Genomic DNA, 17750 nt, shown 5'->3' with positions numbered 1-17750 from the left:
GCCAGATGTTTATTTTTTATTGGTCTGAGTGGCGGCTTCCTCGTCAGCGGCTCCTGATTTCCTCCTTCTCAAGGTAGAAGGCGAATTAGTGCTGTTCCCTAAACAAGTGTTCCTGGAGGACAAAAAAAGAAGAAAAACCCGAAATTTTTTATTTATTAGATAACAAGAATTATAATTAAATGTAAATATGTTACGAAAAAATCAAATAAATAAAGGAAATGTAAAAAAGAAAAGCTTACATGGCTTTGTCGCCTGCACCGGTGGAGGCTTTGTCGCCTGCACCGGTGGAGGCTTTGCCTTTGGAGTCCCTAGGGAGTATCTCCCCTCCGGCGTCGTGGGGTTTTGTTGCATTATCAATTTGGTCACCGGTTTCTTTGATGGTTGCGGCAGAACTCCCTTCGCCGGCTAGTTTGGAGGAGAATGCGAGACCTGCGGTAGTTGTGCCGTTGCCGGCTTGCGCGGAGGAGGATGCGAGACCTGCCGAAGTTGTGGCGTCGCCGGCTTACGCGGAGGAGGATGCGAGACCTGTCGAAGTTGTGGCATCGCCCGCTTGCATGGAGGAGGATGTGAGACCTGCCTAAGTTGTGGCGTCGCCGGCTTGCATGGAGGAGGATGTGAGACCTGCCAAAGTTGTGGCGTCGCCGGCTTGCATGGAGGAGGATGTGAGACCTGCCAAAGTTGTGGTGTCGCCGGCTTGCATAGAGGAGGATGCAAGAACTGCCAGAGTTGTGCCGTCGCCGGTGGCTCGGTTGTCCATGAAATGCGAAGGTAAGCCTCCTGAGGGCACATAGATGGGCTGTGTCAGGTTGGCTCCTCCTGAAGTCTTCACTTCCACAATCTCCGGTGAAGAAGATAGGGTGGCCCTGTACAGAATACTTGTATCTCGATGTTCTGGCTTTTGAAGAATGGCATTGATGGTTGAACTGTGTAAGATAAAGTTTAAACCCTTTTGGTTTTCTTCCTAAACGTAGGATGACTTTCTCCAATCTGCTATCGTAAACATCGCCGCGTATTGTTGTCCTGTCGCCGACGGGATGGTTTTTCATATACTGGGACGCTCTAAGTCCAAAGATTAAGAGAGTGAACAGAAGAGCAAGGAGAGACCATGGCCCGGAAACAATAACTACCAGGCACAAGTAGGATACATATCCAGAGAGAATGGCTATCTCACCAATGAATCTGATAGATTTGACCTTGGATCTAAAAATAGAATCGACGGCAACACATGAAGTGTAAACGATGCCGAGTCCACCCGCGAAGAACATCAACACTTGGTTAGTCTCACTTTTGAGGACTTCAGAAGACTGAGACGCGTAACATACGAAGCAAGCCAAAAGAAGGGCGACCGATGATTGAAAAAGAGAAATGAGTTTGGTGACAATTTTTTCAAAATCAGCGTGGGAGAAGAGTCACAGCAGTGAGGTAAGACCGCCCATACCGTGATTGGGATCATCCATGGTTTGATTGGTCTGTGTCACATCCGGAGATGCCTCGTCCGGAGAGGCCGAGAGGGTGGCTTGGAACAAACGCTCGGTACCTAGGTTTTCTGGATTTTGAAGAATCGTGTTGATTGTTGCATCGTATAACACGTCATTTAGATCTCCTTCCTTCCCCAAACGTTTGGTTACTGGTTCCAACATGTGATCTGGAAGATCGCCGCGTATTTTTTCCCTGTCCGGATAGTGTTTCATCAACTGCCACGCTCCAAGTCCAATGATTATCACAGTCACAAGAGGCACAAAGGGAGAGAATGGCCCGAAAACCACAAACACCAAGCACCAGTAGGATAAAATAAACAGAGAAGGCCGATTTCACCGAATAATCTACTAGATTTGACCTTGGATCTGAAGATGGAGTCCACAGTAGCAAATGATATATAAACTAGGCCAAGACCTCCAGCTACGAACATGGCGATTTTGTTATTCTTAACTCCGAGTAACTCAGCGGAGTGAGCGACGTCAAATACAAAAGAAGCAAAAAGCAGAGTAAATACTGATTGAAAATTTGTGGTGAGTTTGGTGACGATACTCTCGAACTCGGCGTCGGTGAAGAGTCGCAACGATGAGTTGTGCCTAAGATCGATGCGGTGTTGGTTTTTGAGGCTGAGTCGCCGGCGGGTTCCAGAGTGGTTTTTCCTGGCTGATATCACCGGTTTTGGCGTTTGAGGCACCGCCTATTTCCTTAGTGTTAAAGGGATTGATGGATGAGCCCGGGTAACCCATGGTGGTGATAGATGCACTTCATCGGTTCGTCTTATGTGACACTGCCCACAACGAAAGTTTTTTTACTTTTAAAAGTTAATGAACATGAACTGCACATGGTTCATATTTTTTTGTCATTTTATGGTAAATGCAGGAGAAATGCATTCAGATCTGGTCTAAAGTTTTTTTTGTTGCTGTTCACCATTTTTTATGTGGATTAATTAAATAAAATAATAATTCAAACACATTTTATCAATATTTTTTTCCTTTTCACTTTTATAAAAGCAGTTATATAACACATAATCAAAATTACTATCATTTTTATTCATCTTCTCTATCAAAAGTATTTTATTACATAAGTTAAACAAAATTTATTTTTCTATATAATGTTCTTTATATTTGATAAAATTATGTAAGTAAATAAAATACAATTTTTTATAATTATTGATATTTATGTTTATGTATTGTATATAACTTATGTACATAGTAAATTTATTGTAGTTATTAACATTTTCTACGATCCTTTTTCTTTTATAATTAAAATTGACAGTATAATTTATTTAATTGTAGTATTGTATTAACTAATTGTATAATTTCTTAATTCTTTTTCTTATAGTATTATTAATTTAAAATTGCAATTAGTACTATTTTTATATACATATATGAGCTATCTTTCTATATTTAATAAATTGTTAAAAATTTTAATTTCTTATAATTTACAAATATATTAAAACAGAGTTTTTGTATAACACATAACAAAATATTTAATATTTAAAATTGACAAGTGTTGCGATCACATGAGTTACTAAATTTGAAAACCAAGATTTATATAATGACATAATATTGAATACGTTATCAGGTCATTCACCGATTAAAAACTTGAAAAAAATTACATTAATTTGATTATCTTATTTTCTTTTATTATGTTAATCACTAATTTTAACACATTAAACTTTTTAATACTTTAATCACTTTTCTGTATAAATTTATTTTTACTATATGATTATAAAAATAATAATTGTAATTAAATTGCAAATATTTTCCTTATTAATTGCACATATTTCTCTATTAAAATTAGAAATGTAATAGATAACTTTCCTATTAAAATAAATTATATAATACATTACTTTTAGTTTTATATATTTTTCAAAAATATTAATTGTAATCCTTTTATTTTTAATATTTTTTAATTTTCCTATAATTATTAAATAATTTTTTTTACACATGTCAAAATATTATCGATTATATGTCGCGATTATATGAATTACTAATGTAACACCCGCAAACCAAATTTTGGTATTTTGGTAAGGGTGTCGATCGACACCTCCTAGTGAGGCATCGATCGACACCAATTGTGGTCGGTTTGGTCGGTTCAATTTTAATTGTCCGGTTTGCGTGGTTGGTTTAGGGAATCCCTAAATCGAGTTTTAAAGGAAGAAAACGACCTAGGGTCGTGTTGTTTTGTCTTATGCGCCGTTTTTGAGAGAAAACACAAAGAGAGAGTGTTCTTGAGCTATTGGGAAGAGATTGAGAGATTCCTTGCTGTTCTTGGGAGATCCAAGGCTGGGAAGGTGCTAGAAGCTTGCTATGAGTGAGGGAATTCGTTCTTGTTGGTCAGAATCTTCCTGCAAAGAGGTGAGTGCATGACCATGGCTTATCTAAGCTAAGATCTCTAGATTCTATGTGATTTGGTGCTTATGTGGTTGTTTCTTTGAGTTCTCTATGATATTTCGTTGCTGTCTGGGCTGGGTTTGGCTTCTGGGAGTGCAAGGAGCGGATTGGAGAAGCTTGGAGGCGAGATTCGGAGTTTCTGATCGAGGGAAAATCGCTGCTCGGCATCGGTGTCGGTCGACACCAGTTGGGGTGTCGGTCGACACCAACGCGAGGACGGCTCGGGACTTTAGCGAGTGTCGAACGATGCCACGTGGAGGTGTCGGTCGACGCAAACTAGGGTTTTCGGGAGTGTCGGGCAGGGTGTCGGTCGACACCAGTTTGGTGGGCAGGATCCGGTAGTGCCGCCCGTGGGTGGTGGGCAGGGTCCAGCGGTGCAGCCTGTGGCGGGTTTGCAGGCAGGTGTGCAGCCGGGGGCCGAGGTTGTGGATGCTCAGTATGTGCGGATGATGGAGCAGCTGCGGCATGTGGGAGCAGGGTATTTCTCAGGAGGTACCGATCCGAGTGTAGCGGATGAGTGGAGAGAGCGGATGGAGGATATTTTCCTTTCGCTTAGGTGTCCCGACCGGTACAGGGTGGATCTGGCAGTGTTTTACTTGTCAGGAGATGCTCGTGTGTGGTGGAGGTCGGTGACAGCACGGAGGGTGCAGAGGGGTATGTCTTGGGGAGATTTTGTGGGGGAATTTAACTCCAAGTATTTTCCTCAGGAGGCTCTTGATCGTATGGAGGTACGGTTCTTGGGTTTGACTCAGGGGGACCGTACAGTGCGGGAGCTGGATGCAGAGTTCAGTCGGCTTGTGGGGTATGCAGGCAGGGCATGGGAGCCAGAGGCGGCTCAGGTGCGGAGGTTTTTGTTGGCTCTGCGGGATGATTTGAGGACTCGGTGCAGAGTGAGGAGCTATGCTACGAGAGCAGAGCTGGTTGAGGTTGCAGCTGGGATAGAGGATGACTTGAGGTCACAGGTGGTTGTGGTCAGTTCTTCGGTGCAGCCACAGCAGTCTCAGACGCTTTCTGTTCCTAGCAAGGGCGGCAAGCCTGCACAGGGGCAGAAGAGGAAGTTTGATGTTATGCAGAGATCGAGGCACGGGGGTGCGAAATGCTTTGGGTGTGGTAGTAGGGACCACAAGGTGTCTAGCTGTCCACAGAGAGGTGAGCAGCGGGCAGTGACAGAGCAGCGGGCGGTGACGGAGCCGCGGACAGATACTCGGGTGTGTTACTACTGCAGAGAGACGGGGCATATCAAGCCTCGTTGTCCCAAGTTGCAGCAGAGGGCGGTAGCAGTGTTGCAGGCTGGAGCTCAGCCAGGGGTGCAGCAGGGTGTGCAGCACGGTGTGCAGCCGGTGGGTTGGATTGAGCCGACGACTCAGGTGTACTCGACTCAGGAGCCCGGTGGCACTAGTGCAGGAGCGATCACAGGTATAACCTCTGAGATTCGAACTTAGTCAATTCAATTGTTCAGATTATATTTGTTTTTGTTTGTGGTCAAGTGTTAGGTTCTCAACACATGAGGTTTGTGTAGGGACCTTGTTGGTGGGCGGGTTTAAGTCCCATGTTATGTTTGATTCTGGAGCTTCTCATAGCTTCATTACTCCGGAGTGTGCCGTGAGTGCGGGGATCAGAGGGGATTCTGGAGAGCGTTCAGGAGTTGTCAGAGTTGTTGGAGGCAAGTTCCTGAGGGTTATTGGACGAGCTGGAGGAGTTGATATTCAGATCGCAGGAGAGTCGTGGCCAGCGGATTTGCTTATCAGTCCAGTGGAGTTGTATGACGTCATTCTTGGTATGGATTGGTTGCATCAGTATAAGGTGCATTTGGATTGCTATCGGGGTAGAGTGGAGTTTGAGCGTCCAGGAGGGAAGTTGGTTTTTCAGGGTATTAGACCAACTTCGAGGAGTCTCGTGATCTCAGCCGTTCAGGCAGGGAAGATGATCGAGAAGGGCCGTGAGGCCTATCTGGTTACTATATCTATGCCAGAGTCAGTGGGGAAGTCTACGGTTAGCGGTATTCCAGTTGTGGAGGACTTTGAGGATGTGTTCCAGTCATTGCAGGGATTACCACCATCTCGGTCGGATCCTTTTACCATTGAGCTGGAACCGGGGACGATGCCGTTATCCAAGGCTCCTTACAGGATGGCTCCAGCAGAGATGGCAGAGCTGAAGAAGCAGCTGGAGGATTTGTTGGGCAAGGGTTTTATCCGTCCTAGTTGTTCACCGTGGGGAGCTCCGGTGTTGTTTCTTAAGAAGAAGGATGGGAGTTTTCGGTTGTGTATTGACTACCGGGGTTTGAACCGAGTTACTGTGAAGAACAAGTACCCTCTCCCGAGGATTGATGAGTTGTTGGATCAGTTGAGGGGTGCTACTTGGTTCTCCAAGATCGACTTGGCTTCAGGTTATCATCAGATCCCTATTCATGAGGCAGATGTGAGGAAGACAGCCTTCAGGACGAGATATGGGCACTATGAGTTTGTGGTGATGCCGTTTGGGTTGACAAACGCGCCAGCTGCGTTTATGAGATTGATGAACAGCGTGTTCTAGGAGTTTCTGGACGTGTCAGTCATCATTTTCATCGACGACATCCTGGTATATTCCAAGAGTCCTGAGGAGCATGCAGTACATCTGAGAGCAGTGTTGGAGAAGCTGCGGGAGCAGAAGTTGTTTGCTAAGCTGAGTAAGTGCAGTTTCTGGCAGCGTGAGATGGGGTTCTTGGGTCATATTGTTTCAGCTGAGGGAGTTTCAGTGGATCCAGAGAAGATTCAGTCCATCAGGGAGTGGCCGAGGCCGCAGAGTGCCACTGAGATTCGGAGTTTCCTGGGGTTAGCAGGTTACTACAGGAGGTTTGTTCGGGGTTTTGCGAGTATGGCTCAGCCGATGACTAAGCTTACAGGGAAGGATGTCCCGTTTGTGTGGTCACCAGAGTGTGAGGCAAGTTTTGCAAGTCTCAAGCAGATGTTGACTACCACGCTGGTGTTAGCATTGCCTGAGCAGGACGAGCCTTATGTTGTGTATACAGATGCTTCTAGAGTGGGGTTGGGTTGTGTACTTATGCAGCAGGGGAAGGTTATAGCTTATGCTTCGCGGCAGTTGCGGAAGCATGAAGCTAATTATCCTACTCATGATTTGGAGATGGCAGCAGTGATCTTTGCTCTTAAGATTTGGAGATCCTATCTGTATGGTGGGAAGGTACAGGTATTTACAGATCACAAGAGTCTGAAGTACATTTTTACTCAGCCTGAGCTGAATTTGAGGCAGAGGCGTTGGATGGAGTTAGTAGCGGATTATGATTTGGACATAGCTTACCATCCTGGTAAAGCTAATCTGGTTGCAGATGCCTTGAGTCGGAAGCGGGTGGCTTCGGCTCAGGAGCAGGATATGGAGGTGTTGGTAGGTGAGATTAGTGCATTGAGTTTGTGTGCTATCTCACAAGAACCTTTGGGTTTGGAGGCAGTTGATAGAGCAGATTTGTTGAGCAGAGTGAGGTTAGCTCAGGAGAGTGATGAGGGGCTGGTGAATGCCTCTAAGGCTGCGGGTGCAGAGTATCAGGTTTCTGCTAATGGTACTATCCTTGTGCATGGTCGGATCTGTGTGTCCAAGGGTGAGGATTTGAGGCAGGAAATACTGAGAGAGGCTCATTCGAGCAAGTTCTCTATTCATCCAGGAGCGACCAAGATGTACCGTGACCTCAAGCGGTATTATCACTGGGTCGGGATGAAGAAGGACGTAGCTGACTGGGTGGCAAAGTGTGATACTTGCCAGCTGGTGAAGGCGGAACATCAGGTTCCTGGTGGTTTATTACAGAGTTTACCCATTCCAGAGTGGAAGTGGGATTTGATCACGATGGACTTCGTGGTAGGTTTGCCTGTGTCGAGGACGTTTGATGCTATTTGGGTCATTGTGGACCGTTTGACTAAGTCTGCGCATTTTCTGGCCATCAAGAAAACTGATGGAGCAGCGGTTTTGGCCAAGAAGTACGTGAGGGAGATAGTCAGATTGCACGGTGTGCCTGCTAGTATTGTGTCTGATAGAGATTCCAAGTTCACCTCGGTGTTCTGGAAGGCATTTCAGGCGGAGATGGGCACGAAGGTGCATATGAGTACAGCCTATCATCCTCAGACTGATGGTCAGTCAGAGAGGACGATCCAGATTTGGAGGATTTATTGAGGATGTGTGTGCTGGATTGGGGTGGCCATTGGGCAGATCACTTGAGCTTGGTGGAGTTTGCTTATAACAACAGCTACCAGGCTAGTATTGGGATGGCTCCTTATGAGGCCCTGTATGGGAGGCCGTGTCGTACACCTTTATGTTGGACTCAGGTGGGGGAGAGGAGCATATTTGGTGCAGATTTTGTTCACGAGACCTCGGAGAAGATTCGGGTTTTGAGGCTGAACATGAAGGAGGCTCAGGATCGGCAGAAGAGCTATGCAGATAAGAGGAGAAAGGATCTTGAGTTTCAGGTTGGTGATAGAGTGTACCTCAAGATGGCCATGTTGCGGGGTCCGAACAGGTCATTGACAGAGACTAAGTTGAGTCCGAGGTACATGGGTCCGTTCAGAGTGCTTGAGCGGGTGGGACCAGTGGCATACCGGTTGGAGTTGCCTGAGGTTATGCGTGCGTTCCACAAGGTATTTCATGTGTCGATGCTGAGGAAGTGTCTTCACGAGGGTGATCAGTTGTTGGCTAAGATTCCTGAGGATCTTCAGCCTAACATGACTTTAGAGGCGAGACCAGTGAGGGTGCTCGAGAGGAGAGTCAAGGAACTTCGGAAGAAGAAGATTCCTTTGATGAGAGTCCTGTGGGACTGTGACGGAGTAGAGGAGCAGACTTGGGAGCCCGAGGCGAGGATGAAGGCAAGGTTTAAGAAGTGGTTTGAGAAGCAGACCGCGACTTGAGCTTGTCTAGCCGGGTCCGAGTTGTAGTCCGTGGCTGGAGCGGGTACGGAGTATTCCAGCCCATCTCTCTTGATATTTGGTCGCTTAGGGGTGGTTGGTTGTGCGACTAAGTATCAAGATGAGGTGGTGCTCGGGATGCGGGTTGTTTGCTCCGGTTGTTGTATTTTTGGTTTTTTCTGATGTAATTTCGTTGAGATTGTAACGATTATGACATCTTTTTTTTGAGATTAATAAGATGAGTATTTTTCTTTATGTTTGACTGTTGTTGTCATGGGAAAAGAGAAATAGCTCGGGTTTCTATTTTTGGAAAGTTTCCATAAATAGAAAGTTTCCACAAAAGGAAGGTTTCCATAAATAGAAAGTTTCTAAAATGGGAATGTTTTGTGGAAATGTGAGGTAGATCTAGCCGGGAGATACTCGTTGGCATCAGTGTTTGTTTTTGCTCAAGGCCGTGCGAGCCTAACTCACGTGATACCGATAGCTCGATGGACTTTGTGGCCAGAGAGTGGGAGTGGTATGTTGCTTCGGATGACGATCCGAGAGCGCGCTTGAGGGTGACGACCCAAGAGCGGGATATGTGAGGCTCCCTGGATACCGTAGCTGTGAGCCGCGGCTCGGCAGTGAGCCGGTATGTCTCGAGGGTTGCGACCCGAGAGCGGGGGGAGTGGGCGCATGAGACTCCCTGGATACCGTAGCTGTAGGCTGTGGCCTGGCAGTGAGCCGGTATGACTCGAAGGTTGCGACCTGAGAGCGGGGGGAGTGTGTGTGTGTGAGTGACTTCCTGGATGCCGTAGCTTAAGGCGGTTGGCCTGATAGCGAGCCGGCATGATTCGATGGTTGCGACCACGGACGGGGGAAGCACTGAGTTGTGAGCAAATAGTGTTTATGATGCGAGTATATTGGCTAGAGAGAGACCTCGAGGGTCAGTCGGAGGTGTGCGGGCTGTTGCGACAGTGGCACGGGAAACCTTGGCTGACGGTGTTTAGTCCGGTCTGGGGACGTGCGGACCGTGCAGACGGTGGCACGGAGGTCCTTGGCAGATGGACGGTATTGCGGGATTCGGGGACGAATCCATATTGGTGGGGGAGAATTATAACACCCGCAAACCAAATTTTGGTATTTTGGTAAGGGTGTCGATCGACACCTCCTAGTGAGGCATCGATCGACACCAATTGTGGTCGGTTTGGTCGGTTCAATTTTAATTGTCCGGTTTGCGTGGTTGGTTTAGGGAATCCCTAAATCGAGTTTTAAAGGAAGAAAACGACCTAGGGTCGTGTTGTTTTGTCTTATGCGCCGTTTTTGAGAGAAAACACAAAGAGAGAGTGTTCTTGAGCTATTGGGAAGAGATTGAGAGATTCCTTGCTGTTCTTGGGAGATCCAAGGCTGGGAAGGTGCTAGAAGCTTGCTAGGAGTGAGGGAATTCGTTCTTGTTGGTCAGAATCTTCCTGCAAAGAGGTGAGTGCATGACCATGGCTTATCTAAGCTAAGATCTCTAGATTCTATGTGATTTGGTGCTTATGTGGTTATTTCTTTGAGTTCTCTATGATATTTCGTTGCTGTCTGGGCTGGGTTTGGCTTCTGGGAGTGCAAGGAGCGGATTGGAGAAGCTTTGAGGCGAGATTCGGAGTTTCTGATCGAGGGAAAATCGCTGCTCGGCATCGGTGTCGGTCGACACCAGTTGGGGTGTCGGTCGACACCAACGCGAGGACGGCTCGGAACTTTAGCGAGTGTCGAACGATGCCACGTGGAGGTGTCGGTCGACGCAAACTAGGGTTTTCGGGAGTGTCGGGCAGGGTGTCGGTCGACACCAGATAGTCAGTGTCGATCGACACCATCTGGTGTCGGTCGACACCCCTTGTTCAGTTACGATGGACGTTGCATGCTATGTATATTGCCTGGTTTGTTTTATTGATTGTTGTTTGTGGCATGTAGAGATCTTATTGCTTGTGTATATAGCCCAGTAGATGGGAGGATTGCCTCACTGAGTGTTTATCAAATACTCATGCATCTCAATTTGTGTTTGTGGTGCAGGTAAAGGCAAAGTGTGATCGTGGAATCAAAGGCAATGAAGAGGAGGATGTTCTAGGGACTTGATTGTATGGTTATCTGGCATTGATAGATTGCTAGAATTGAGTCTTAGAACATTGTTAGGATTGCTGGTTGTTTGATTTATGCTGTTTGGGATTAATGCTGGATATTACTTATTTGGTTATTGGATATTGTTTTATTGGTTATTTATTGGTATGTGGTTCCACTGTTGGATTGTGAATGTGGTTAGGTGACTAGTGGGTATGAGACCACTAGTTGTAATTATTTAATTATATTATTATTTATTATTTATTTATTAAAAAAAAAACGGGAAGGGTTGTTTCAACTAACTTTGAAAATCAAGGTTTATATAATAAGATATTATATTTAAAACATTAAATAATTTTAATTAGAAAATATAATATATTGAACCGCTTGATCTGCTTTTAAACAGCCAAATCTGCTTGATCCGATTTTATTCTGCTTGATCTGCTTGAGCTACTCTGCCCAACACGTTCTCTCCATTTAGAGCCTTACTCTGGATATCGTCGTACCAAAATCTCTGGTTTTGTCCTAATATCTTAAATATAACACTATAAGATAAAAGAAGATAGAGAATATATAAAAAAAATCTATCATCTTTTGAATAAATAGATAAGTTCATCTCATAATATTACTTTATATTCTTTTACTAGTTGGCATAAGTCTTGAATTTAATAAATATTATAAACCCTTGTTTGATGATAACGTCCAAAAAAACAATAACGATTTCCTCGTACCTAACGAACTATTGGCGCTTTAAATGGGTAAAATAATAAAATGTCAATATGATCAAATTCGGTATCTAATGTAAAGATTACATTATATATATATATATATATATATATATATATATATATATATATATATATATATATATATATATTAGGAATGAAACTGAATCTCTTTTTTTTTTGGTTGAACGATAACGTCGCCCTTTTAATATAAACCTTTATATCTTTTCTGTTTTTACCCAAATATAATTAGTCATTGTTCTAAGATTTACACTGCGCAGTCTGCGCTAGGTAGAATAGAATGGGTTCGTGCTCAGCAGCAGTTTCTACAATTATGCAAAACTGGAGACAGCATCCTCCTTCTTCTTCTTCCATAAAGATTCAAAACTTCTCGCAACTTGAGAATTCTATAGCCTTCTCTGATCGTAAATACCAGTCTCGTCTTTTCTCCTCTGGTGGAAATAAATGGTACGGATTATATATGTATCCATGCTTTAGCGTTAAGCGCCATGTATAAGGCCCACTAATGCATTTTCACTACTTAGCACCAGAATTATCAATATATCGGTCTAGCTAATGCAATATATGTTGTTCATAAAAAAACAAAACAGGCGATTGATCCTATACCCCAAAGGGAACGTTAAGGACAATGGGAGTAGATTTATTTCGATGTATGTGGAAATCGACAGTACAAGCTTGATGGAATCCACATCACTTACTGAGATCTTTGCAGAACTCCGCTTCTATGTCTATAATAAGAAAGAAAACAAGTACTTTACTATTCAAGGTGAATTACATAAACATCTCATGTCCTCATTTTGTAAATATATATTTCAGTAGCTTTATATATTTTTTTTTTGCAATCAGATGTTGAAGTAAAGTGGTTCAATGCTCTTAAAATGGTGTGGGGATTGCTACAAGTTCTTCCATATGATATACATTCATTAACCCTGAAAAGGGATACATTTTTGAGGGAGGTGAATGCCAGTTTTGTGTTGACGTCATTGTCCCTCCACCCCTTACCAATTGGAAAATCCTCTCTTTTGATGAGAAACTCCCTGAACCCAAAGTCTCTTGGACTTTTCAGAAATTTTCTCAATTGAAAGAGGAGATTTACACATCAAATAGTTTTCAATGGGAGGAAGGAAATGGTGAGTATCTCTCTTTCTCTCTCTCTCTCTCTATATATATATATATATATATATATATATATATATATGTGTGTGTGTGTGTGTGAAATTTGAATGTTTAGAAGTTCATAATAATTATTGTTCTGTAGGGTACTAAAGGTGTATCCGAAGGGCAACTCTACAGCAGATGGCAAATATTTACCCGTTTTTCTGTATTTTGCAGATGGCAAACACTAGAACCAGATGAGAAGATTTTCACGCAAGGACATGTGCGAGTTCTAAACCATCTTGGCTCCAATCAGTTGGCACACCAATGTATTTTCTAAACCACAATTATAATATTTTAATATTAACTAAACAAAAGTAATACAAATCTTCTACATATGTATACTGATATATTCATACAAAAGTAATACAATCTTCTACATATGTATACTGATATATTCATTTGGTGTTTCGGGTTTTGTCTTTTGCAGTCAGCCGCTGGCACGAGGCATCAAACGATGGTTGGGGTTGGTCCTAACTTTGTTCTTTTAGCTGAACTTGAACAGACTTACTTGGACAAAGAAGACACATTGAAAGTTGAGACCGAATTTAAAGTTGTTTCTGAAGCCAAATACTCTCCCATTATATGTGTTTTAGAGTATATATATCGGGAATCTGGTTTCCATAAATTTGTTTTTGTACGAGAGGAAAAACGGATCCCATAGTCTCCCAATCTATTTCCTTATGTTTCTTAACAAAGGTTTTATCTCCAATGTCAAAAATGAGTGTCTCGGTCAATTGGGTCCTAGTAGCTACGGGAACGGGACAAATAAAAGAAGGCCCCAAGTACGTTAGCTCGGTACGTAGTGCATTTTCTACTCCCAAACACGAGAGAAAAAATTATGATCATTATGAAAATATTACTACATTATAATATAAAAGTAAATTTTTTCTCGCATGTTTATTGTTTTTTGAATTGATGATATTAAAAGTTAAGAATTACAAAAGTTATCATATTCTTATTAGAGGGGAAACAATGTTATTTGACCAAATCTGGTGTGAAGTTATCTTAAAAAGATATGTCCTTACGAACAAAATTATCTTCTCATCGAAATAAAATACTTATACCAAATCTGATGTATATCTGATGCGTTTGCAGGTATTTTAATTAAGACGTCTAGCTATCTCTCATTATATAACTTTTATGAAAACCCTAATAATTAATTATCTTGACCCCCTCCCCAAGATTCCTCTTTATATATTAGTCAATCATAGTTTCTAAGGCTTGCATTGTGTAGGGTACGTAGAATATAATGGGTTCGTCATGCTCATCACCAGTTTCTTCGATCAAGCAGAGCTGGAGAGAGCATCCTCCTTCTTCTTATTCCCTCAAGATTAACAAATTCTCCCAACTTGGGAATCATACTGCCTTCTCTGTTCATAAATACCAATCTCGTATTTTCTCCTCTGGTGGATATAACTGGTACGTACGCCGATTGTGTTTTGCATATTCATGATTTAGCTAATGAAACGCCATGTATATGTAAGGACCTAAACAAGGCATTCATCATTAATTATTCAGGACCAAAATTAACAATGCCATCTAGCTAATGCATATATGCAATATTTATGATGTTTATAAAAACAGGAGATTGATTGTATACCCGAGAGGTAACGTAAACGACAATGTAAGTGGATTTATATCAATGTACGTGGAATTAGACAGCACGAGCTTGATGGAATCGTCACCAACAACTGAGGTGTTTGCGGAACTCCGCTTCTTTGTCTACAACAAGAAAAAGAACAAGTACTTTACTATTCAAGGTGAACTATATATACATCATTCTTACATCTCATCATATCATGCTTTCCTTCTTTAAAATTTATCGTATACATTCACATAATATTCAGTAAACGATATTTATATATATATATATATATATATTCAGATGTAGAAGTTAAGCGGTTCAATGCCCTTAATATGGTGAGGGGATTGCTAAAAGTTCTTCCATATGAAACATTCATTAACCCTAAAAATGGATACATATTCGAGGGAGGTCAATGTGAGTTTGGTGTTGATGTCATTGTTCCCCCATCCCTTACCAATTGGGAGATCGTCTCTTTTGATGAGAAACTACTCTCTTCTCCCAAGTTCTCTTGGACTGTTAAGAACTTTTCTGGCTTGAACGAGTATGTTTACAAATCAGACATTTTTAAAATGGGAGGAAGGAAATGGTGAGTTCATATATATATATATATATATATATATATATATATATAATGTATATAATATATCTAATATATGTGTTTGTTTGTGTATTGATGTCTAAAAGTTCATAATAATTATTGTTTTGTAGGGTTCTAAAGATGTTTCCGAAGGGCGACTCTAGAGCAGATGGCAAATATTTATCCATTTATCTGTATTTAGCTGATAGTGAAACACTCAAACCAGATGAGAAGATTTTTACGCAAGCACATGTCAGAGTTCTAAACCCGCTTGGATCCAATCACGTGGCAGGCCAATGTAATTTCTAGAAAACCAAGTATTATATAATCTTTCTATATACAAATTAACTGAGATATCAGTTAGTCTTTCTCTCATAATTATGTTTGCAAATTTTTATTTTCTTGCAGTGATTTACTGGCATGAGAAATCAAACTTTGGTTGGGGTTGGTATAAATTTTTGTCTTTAGCTAATCTTCGGAAGACTTACTTGGACAAAGAAGACGCTTTGAAAGTTGAAGTCGAGTTTGAAGTTGTTTCTGCAACCAAATACTCTCCCATCATCTAATCTTTATTTTTTTCTTTTAGAGTAACAATTATTAAGACATAATACTATGGCTTCGAAATATTTTTTAATTATCATTCGAGTTCTTTACTATCCATAAATTTGTTTTTAGAAGGATATAGATAACTGATTGCCATAATTTCTTAATATATATTCTCCCGATATTATAGGTAGACTAGCTGGTTATCCGCGCTACGCGCGGAAGTTTTATTATCTATTTATTTTTATTTTATTTGTTATTTTAGTTTTATTGTTATTTTACCTTTTGTTTTTATATTGTGATTCATTTGTTTGGTTGTTATTTTTTTTAAGTTGGGTAGTTTTGTAATATTAATTATAATATAATTGAAAATTTTGAAATAGTTATTGCATCTCTATTCAATGTCATTAATGCTGCACATGATGGTTGATCGAACAACCGCCAAAATAGCGTAATAGAGTTGTAGTTTTGTTACCCTGATTCCATGTAATGATTGTTTGTCTTTTTCTAGCATTGATAGGTTTTTGCTTTGCTTTGTTTCTAGTCCAGCTTATCTAAATAGAGTTTTCCTTCCAGAATATTGCCTCTGTATAACATTAAAATTTTGTAAAGGTAAATACTACTGTTGTTCGTAAATATTCCAATTTTGAATCTGTGTTGTTTTTGTGAAAATATTCTTAAATTTGTTTTATGTAGTGTGCCTCCACATTTTGACTTGTGAGGTATTATTCCATGAGGTCTTTGTCTCTGTTTACTGTTGATAATGGATCCATACCTTGCGCCTTAATTTGATATTCTTGTATACTCGATTGTCTCGGGCTGCAAAGTGTTATTTTGTATGTGCTATTTTGGCTGAATCTGGGCTATTTTGTCTCAATTTATTGTTTTACTTGGTATTTTTTTGTATGTTTCTTCTGAATTGTTTTGGTCATAATTTGTCATGTACTTTATAGTGTTGATGTGCGTCGGAGTTACGTTTTAGTATTATGGCTTAATTGTTGGTTTGTCTTTATTGTTGGTTAATTTTGTGTTTTATATTGAGGTTTTATGTAGTATTGTCATTACCTCTCTTACTCATTATTTTATGATATCATGGTCTGAGTAATTGTGTTTAGTGGCGTTTTTGTTTATTATCAATTTTGTGAGTAATTTTGTTGTGTGGCTTAATCTCAAAAAAAAAAAAAAAATCTGTTTTAAATTTATTATGAACTTGTTGGTCTATACTTTTTAAATTTAAGACATATACTGTATTGAAGTTGTTGATGGTCTCTGAATTAACTCTTTGCTCTATTTTTTTTTCTGTCCTAAATAAATATTAATTATTAAAATGATATAGTTTTCAGAAAAAATGTTTTTTTAGGTAACTTTTTTTTAGTGTTTTAATGAAACCACCTTTAATTTGTATAAAAGATTACAATAGCCTAAATGTTTTTGTTAACAATTAATTTTTGTCTTTATTCATGGATCTAGATGTTGTTGTTAATATTGTGGGCCTTTTTAATATATTGGTCTGAGAGATGAAGGATTATTTGTGGTTGTTTTTTGTCAAAATTAGAAATTAGAAATAAGAAGTAAGACACTTGGGTTTAATATGGGTCTTTCAAGTGTTATGAACAAATAAATTAGAAACTAATTAGTGGGTAAGTGTTTAAGAATAGGCCCAAAAAGTTAAAGAATAAATTGCTGACATGGCAGCACCAGGAGTGAGGAAAGGTAACTTTATATATATAGATAGATGTTGAGGTAAAGCGTTTCAATGCTCTTAGAATGGTTTGGGGATTGCTCCAAGTTCTTCCGTATGCTACTTTTATTAACCCTGAAAATGGATACATGCTCTGTTTCAGCTGAAGTGTGGACTGCACTTGCCTCAAAGCTTCTCGCTTCTAAGTTTACCAACTGGGACACAAATCAGGGCTTCTCACTACGACCTTGGGAAGCTCTTCTCTGTTCTTAGTCTGTTACGCTTTTCAAGCTTCTCTGCATTCTCTCTGGAAGGAACGAAATAATCGCTGACATGGGGAACACAAATCTTCTCATCAAAAGCCTCAATAAGCAAGTTAGGAATCGTCTCCTCTCCCTCCATGGTGACAGCAAAGTTACAGGATGCATGGAGAGTTCTTCTTATTAATTATTTTTTAAGCCTTCAACAAGAACATTTCCAAAAATTGTCAAACCTCTAATTATAGTTTGCACTTGATTTAAAACAGTTTTTCGAATAAATTTTACATTTTATTAAAAAAAAATAATAATAATAATTGATACATCTCCGAGAGAGGCCAGTGTGAGTTCGGTGTTGATGTCATTGTTCCC

General features: G+C 40.9%; 1 protein-coding gene and 1 pseudogene across 2 annotated transcripts; both read left to right on the top strand.

Annotated features, from left to right (window-relative positions):
• The first annotated feature begins 11857 nt into the window (after positions 1 to 11857).
• LOC104789734 (uncharacterized) lies at positions 11858 to 13396 on the top strand (annotated as a pseudogene).
• A 588-nt stretch (positions 13397 to 13984) lies between these two features.
• On the top strand, positions 13985 to 15463 carry LOC104788039 (MATH domain and coiled-coil domain-containing protein At3g58200-like). Of its 2 annotated transcripts, XM_087452817.1 has the most exons (6): positions 13985 to 14154; positions 14341 to 14495; positions 14621 to 14673; positions 14725 to 14906; positions 15029 to 15195; positions 15306 to 15463. In XM_087452817.1, the coding sequence occupies exons 2-6, from the start codon at positions 14378 to 14380 to the stop codon at positions 15461 to 15463; spliced, it is 678 nt and encodes a 225-aa protein (XP_087308943.1). In that variant the 5' UTR covers positions 13985 to 14154; positions 14341 to 14377. The 2 variants fall into 2 exon arrangements, with proteins under 2 accessions (XP_087308943.1, XP_087308942.1); XM_087452816.1 differs by having other exon boundaries at positions 14320 to 14495; positions 14621 to 14906.
• The last annotated feature ends 2287 nt before the right edge of the window (positions 15464 to 17750 follow it).

The sequence above is a fragment of the Camelina sativa genome, chromosome 5 (assembly GCF_030686135.1).
Source record: "Camelina sativa cultivar CO46 ecotype springtype chromosome 5, ASM3068613v1".
Taxonomy (NCBI): domain Eukaryota; kingdom Viridiplantae; phylum Streptophyta; class Magnoliopsida; order Brassicales; family Brassicaceae; genus Camelina; species Camelina sativa.
Note: the sequence above shows the minus strand (reverse complement) of the source record. Positions and strands in the feature narration are given on the sequence as shown.

Excerpts from the sequence above, each read along its gene's own strand:
- LOC104788039 (XM_087452816.1), top strand. The coding sequence starts at position 13,985 with ATGGGTTCGTCATGCTCATCACCAGTTTCTTCGATCAAGCAGAGCTGG. Across the intron at positions 14,496-14,620 it reads CAAGTACTTTACTATTCAAG|ATGTAGAAGTTAAGCGGTTC; the intron begins GTGAACTATATA and ends ATATATATTCAG. Across the intron at positions 14,907-15,028 it reads AAAATGGGAGGAAGGAAATG|GGTTCTAAAGATGTTTCCGA; the intron begins GTGAGTTCATAT and ends ATTGTTTTGTAG.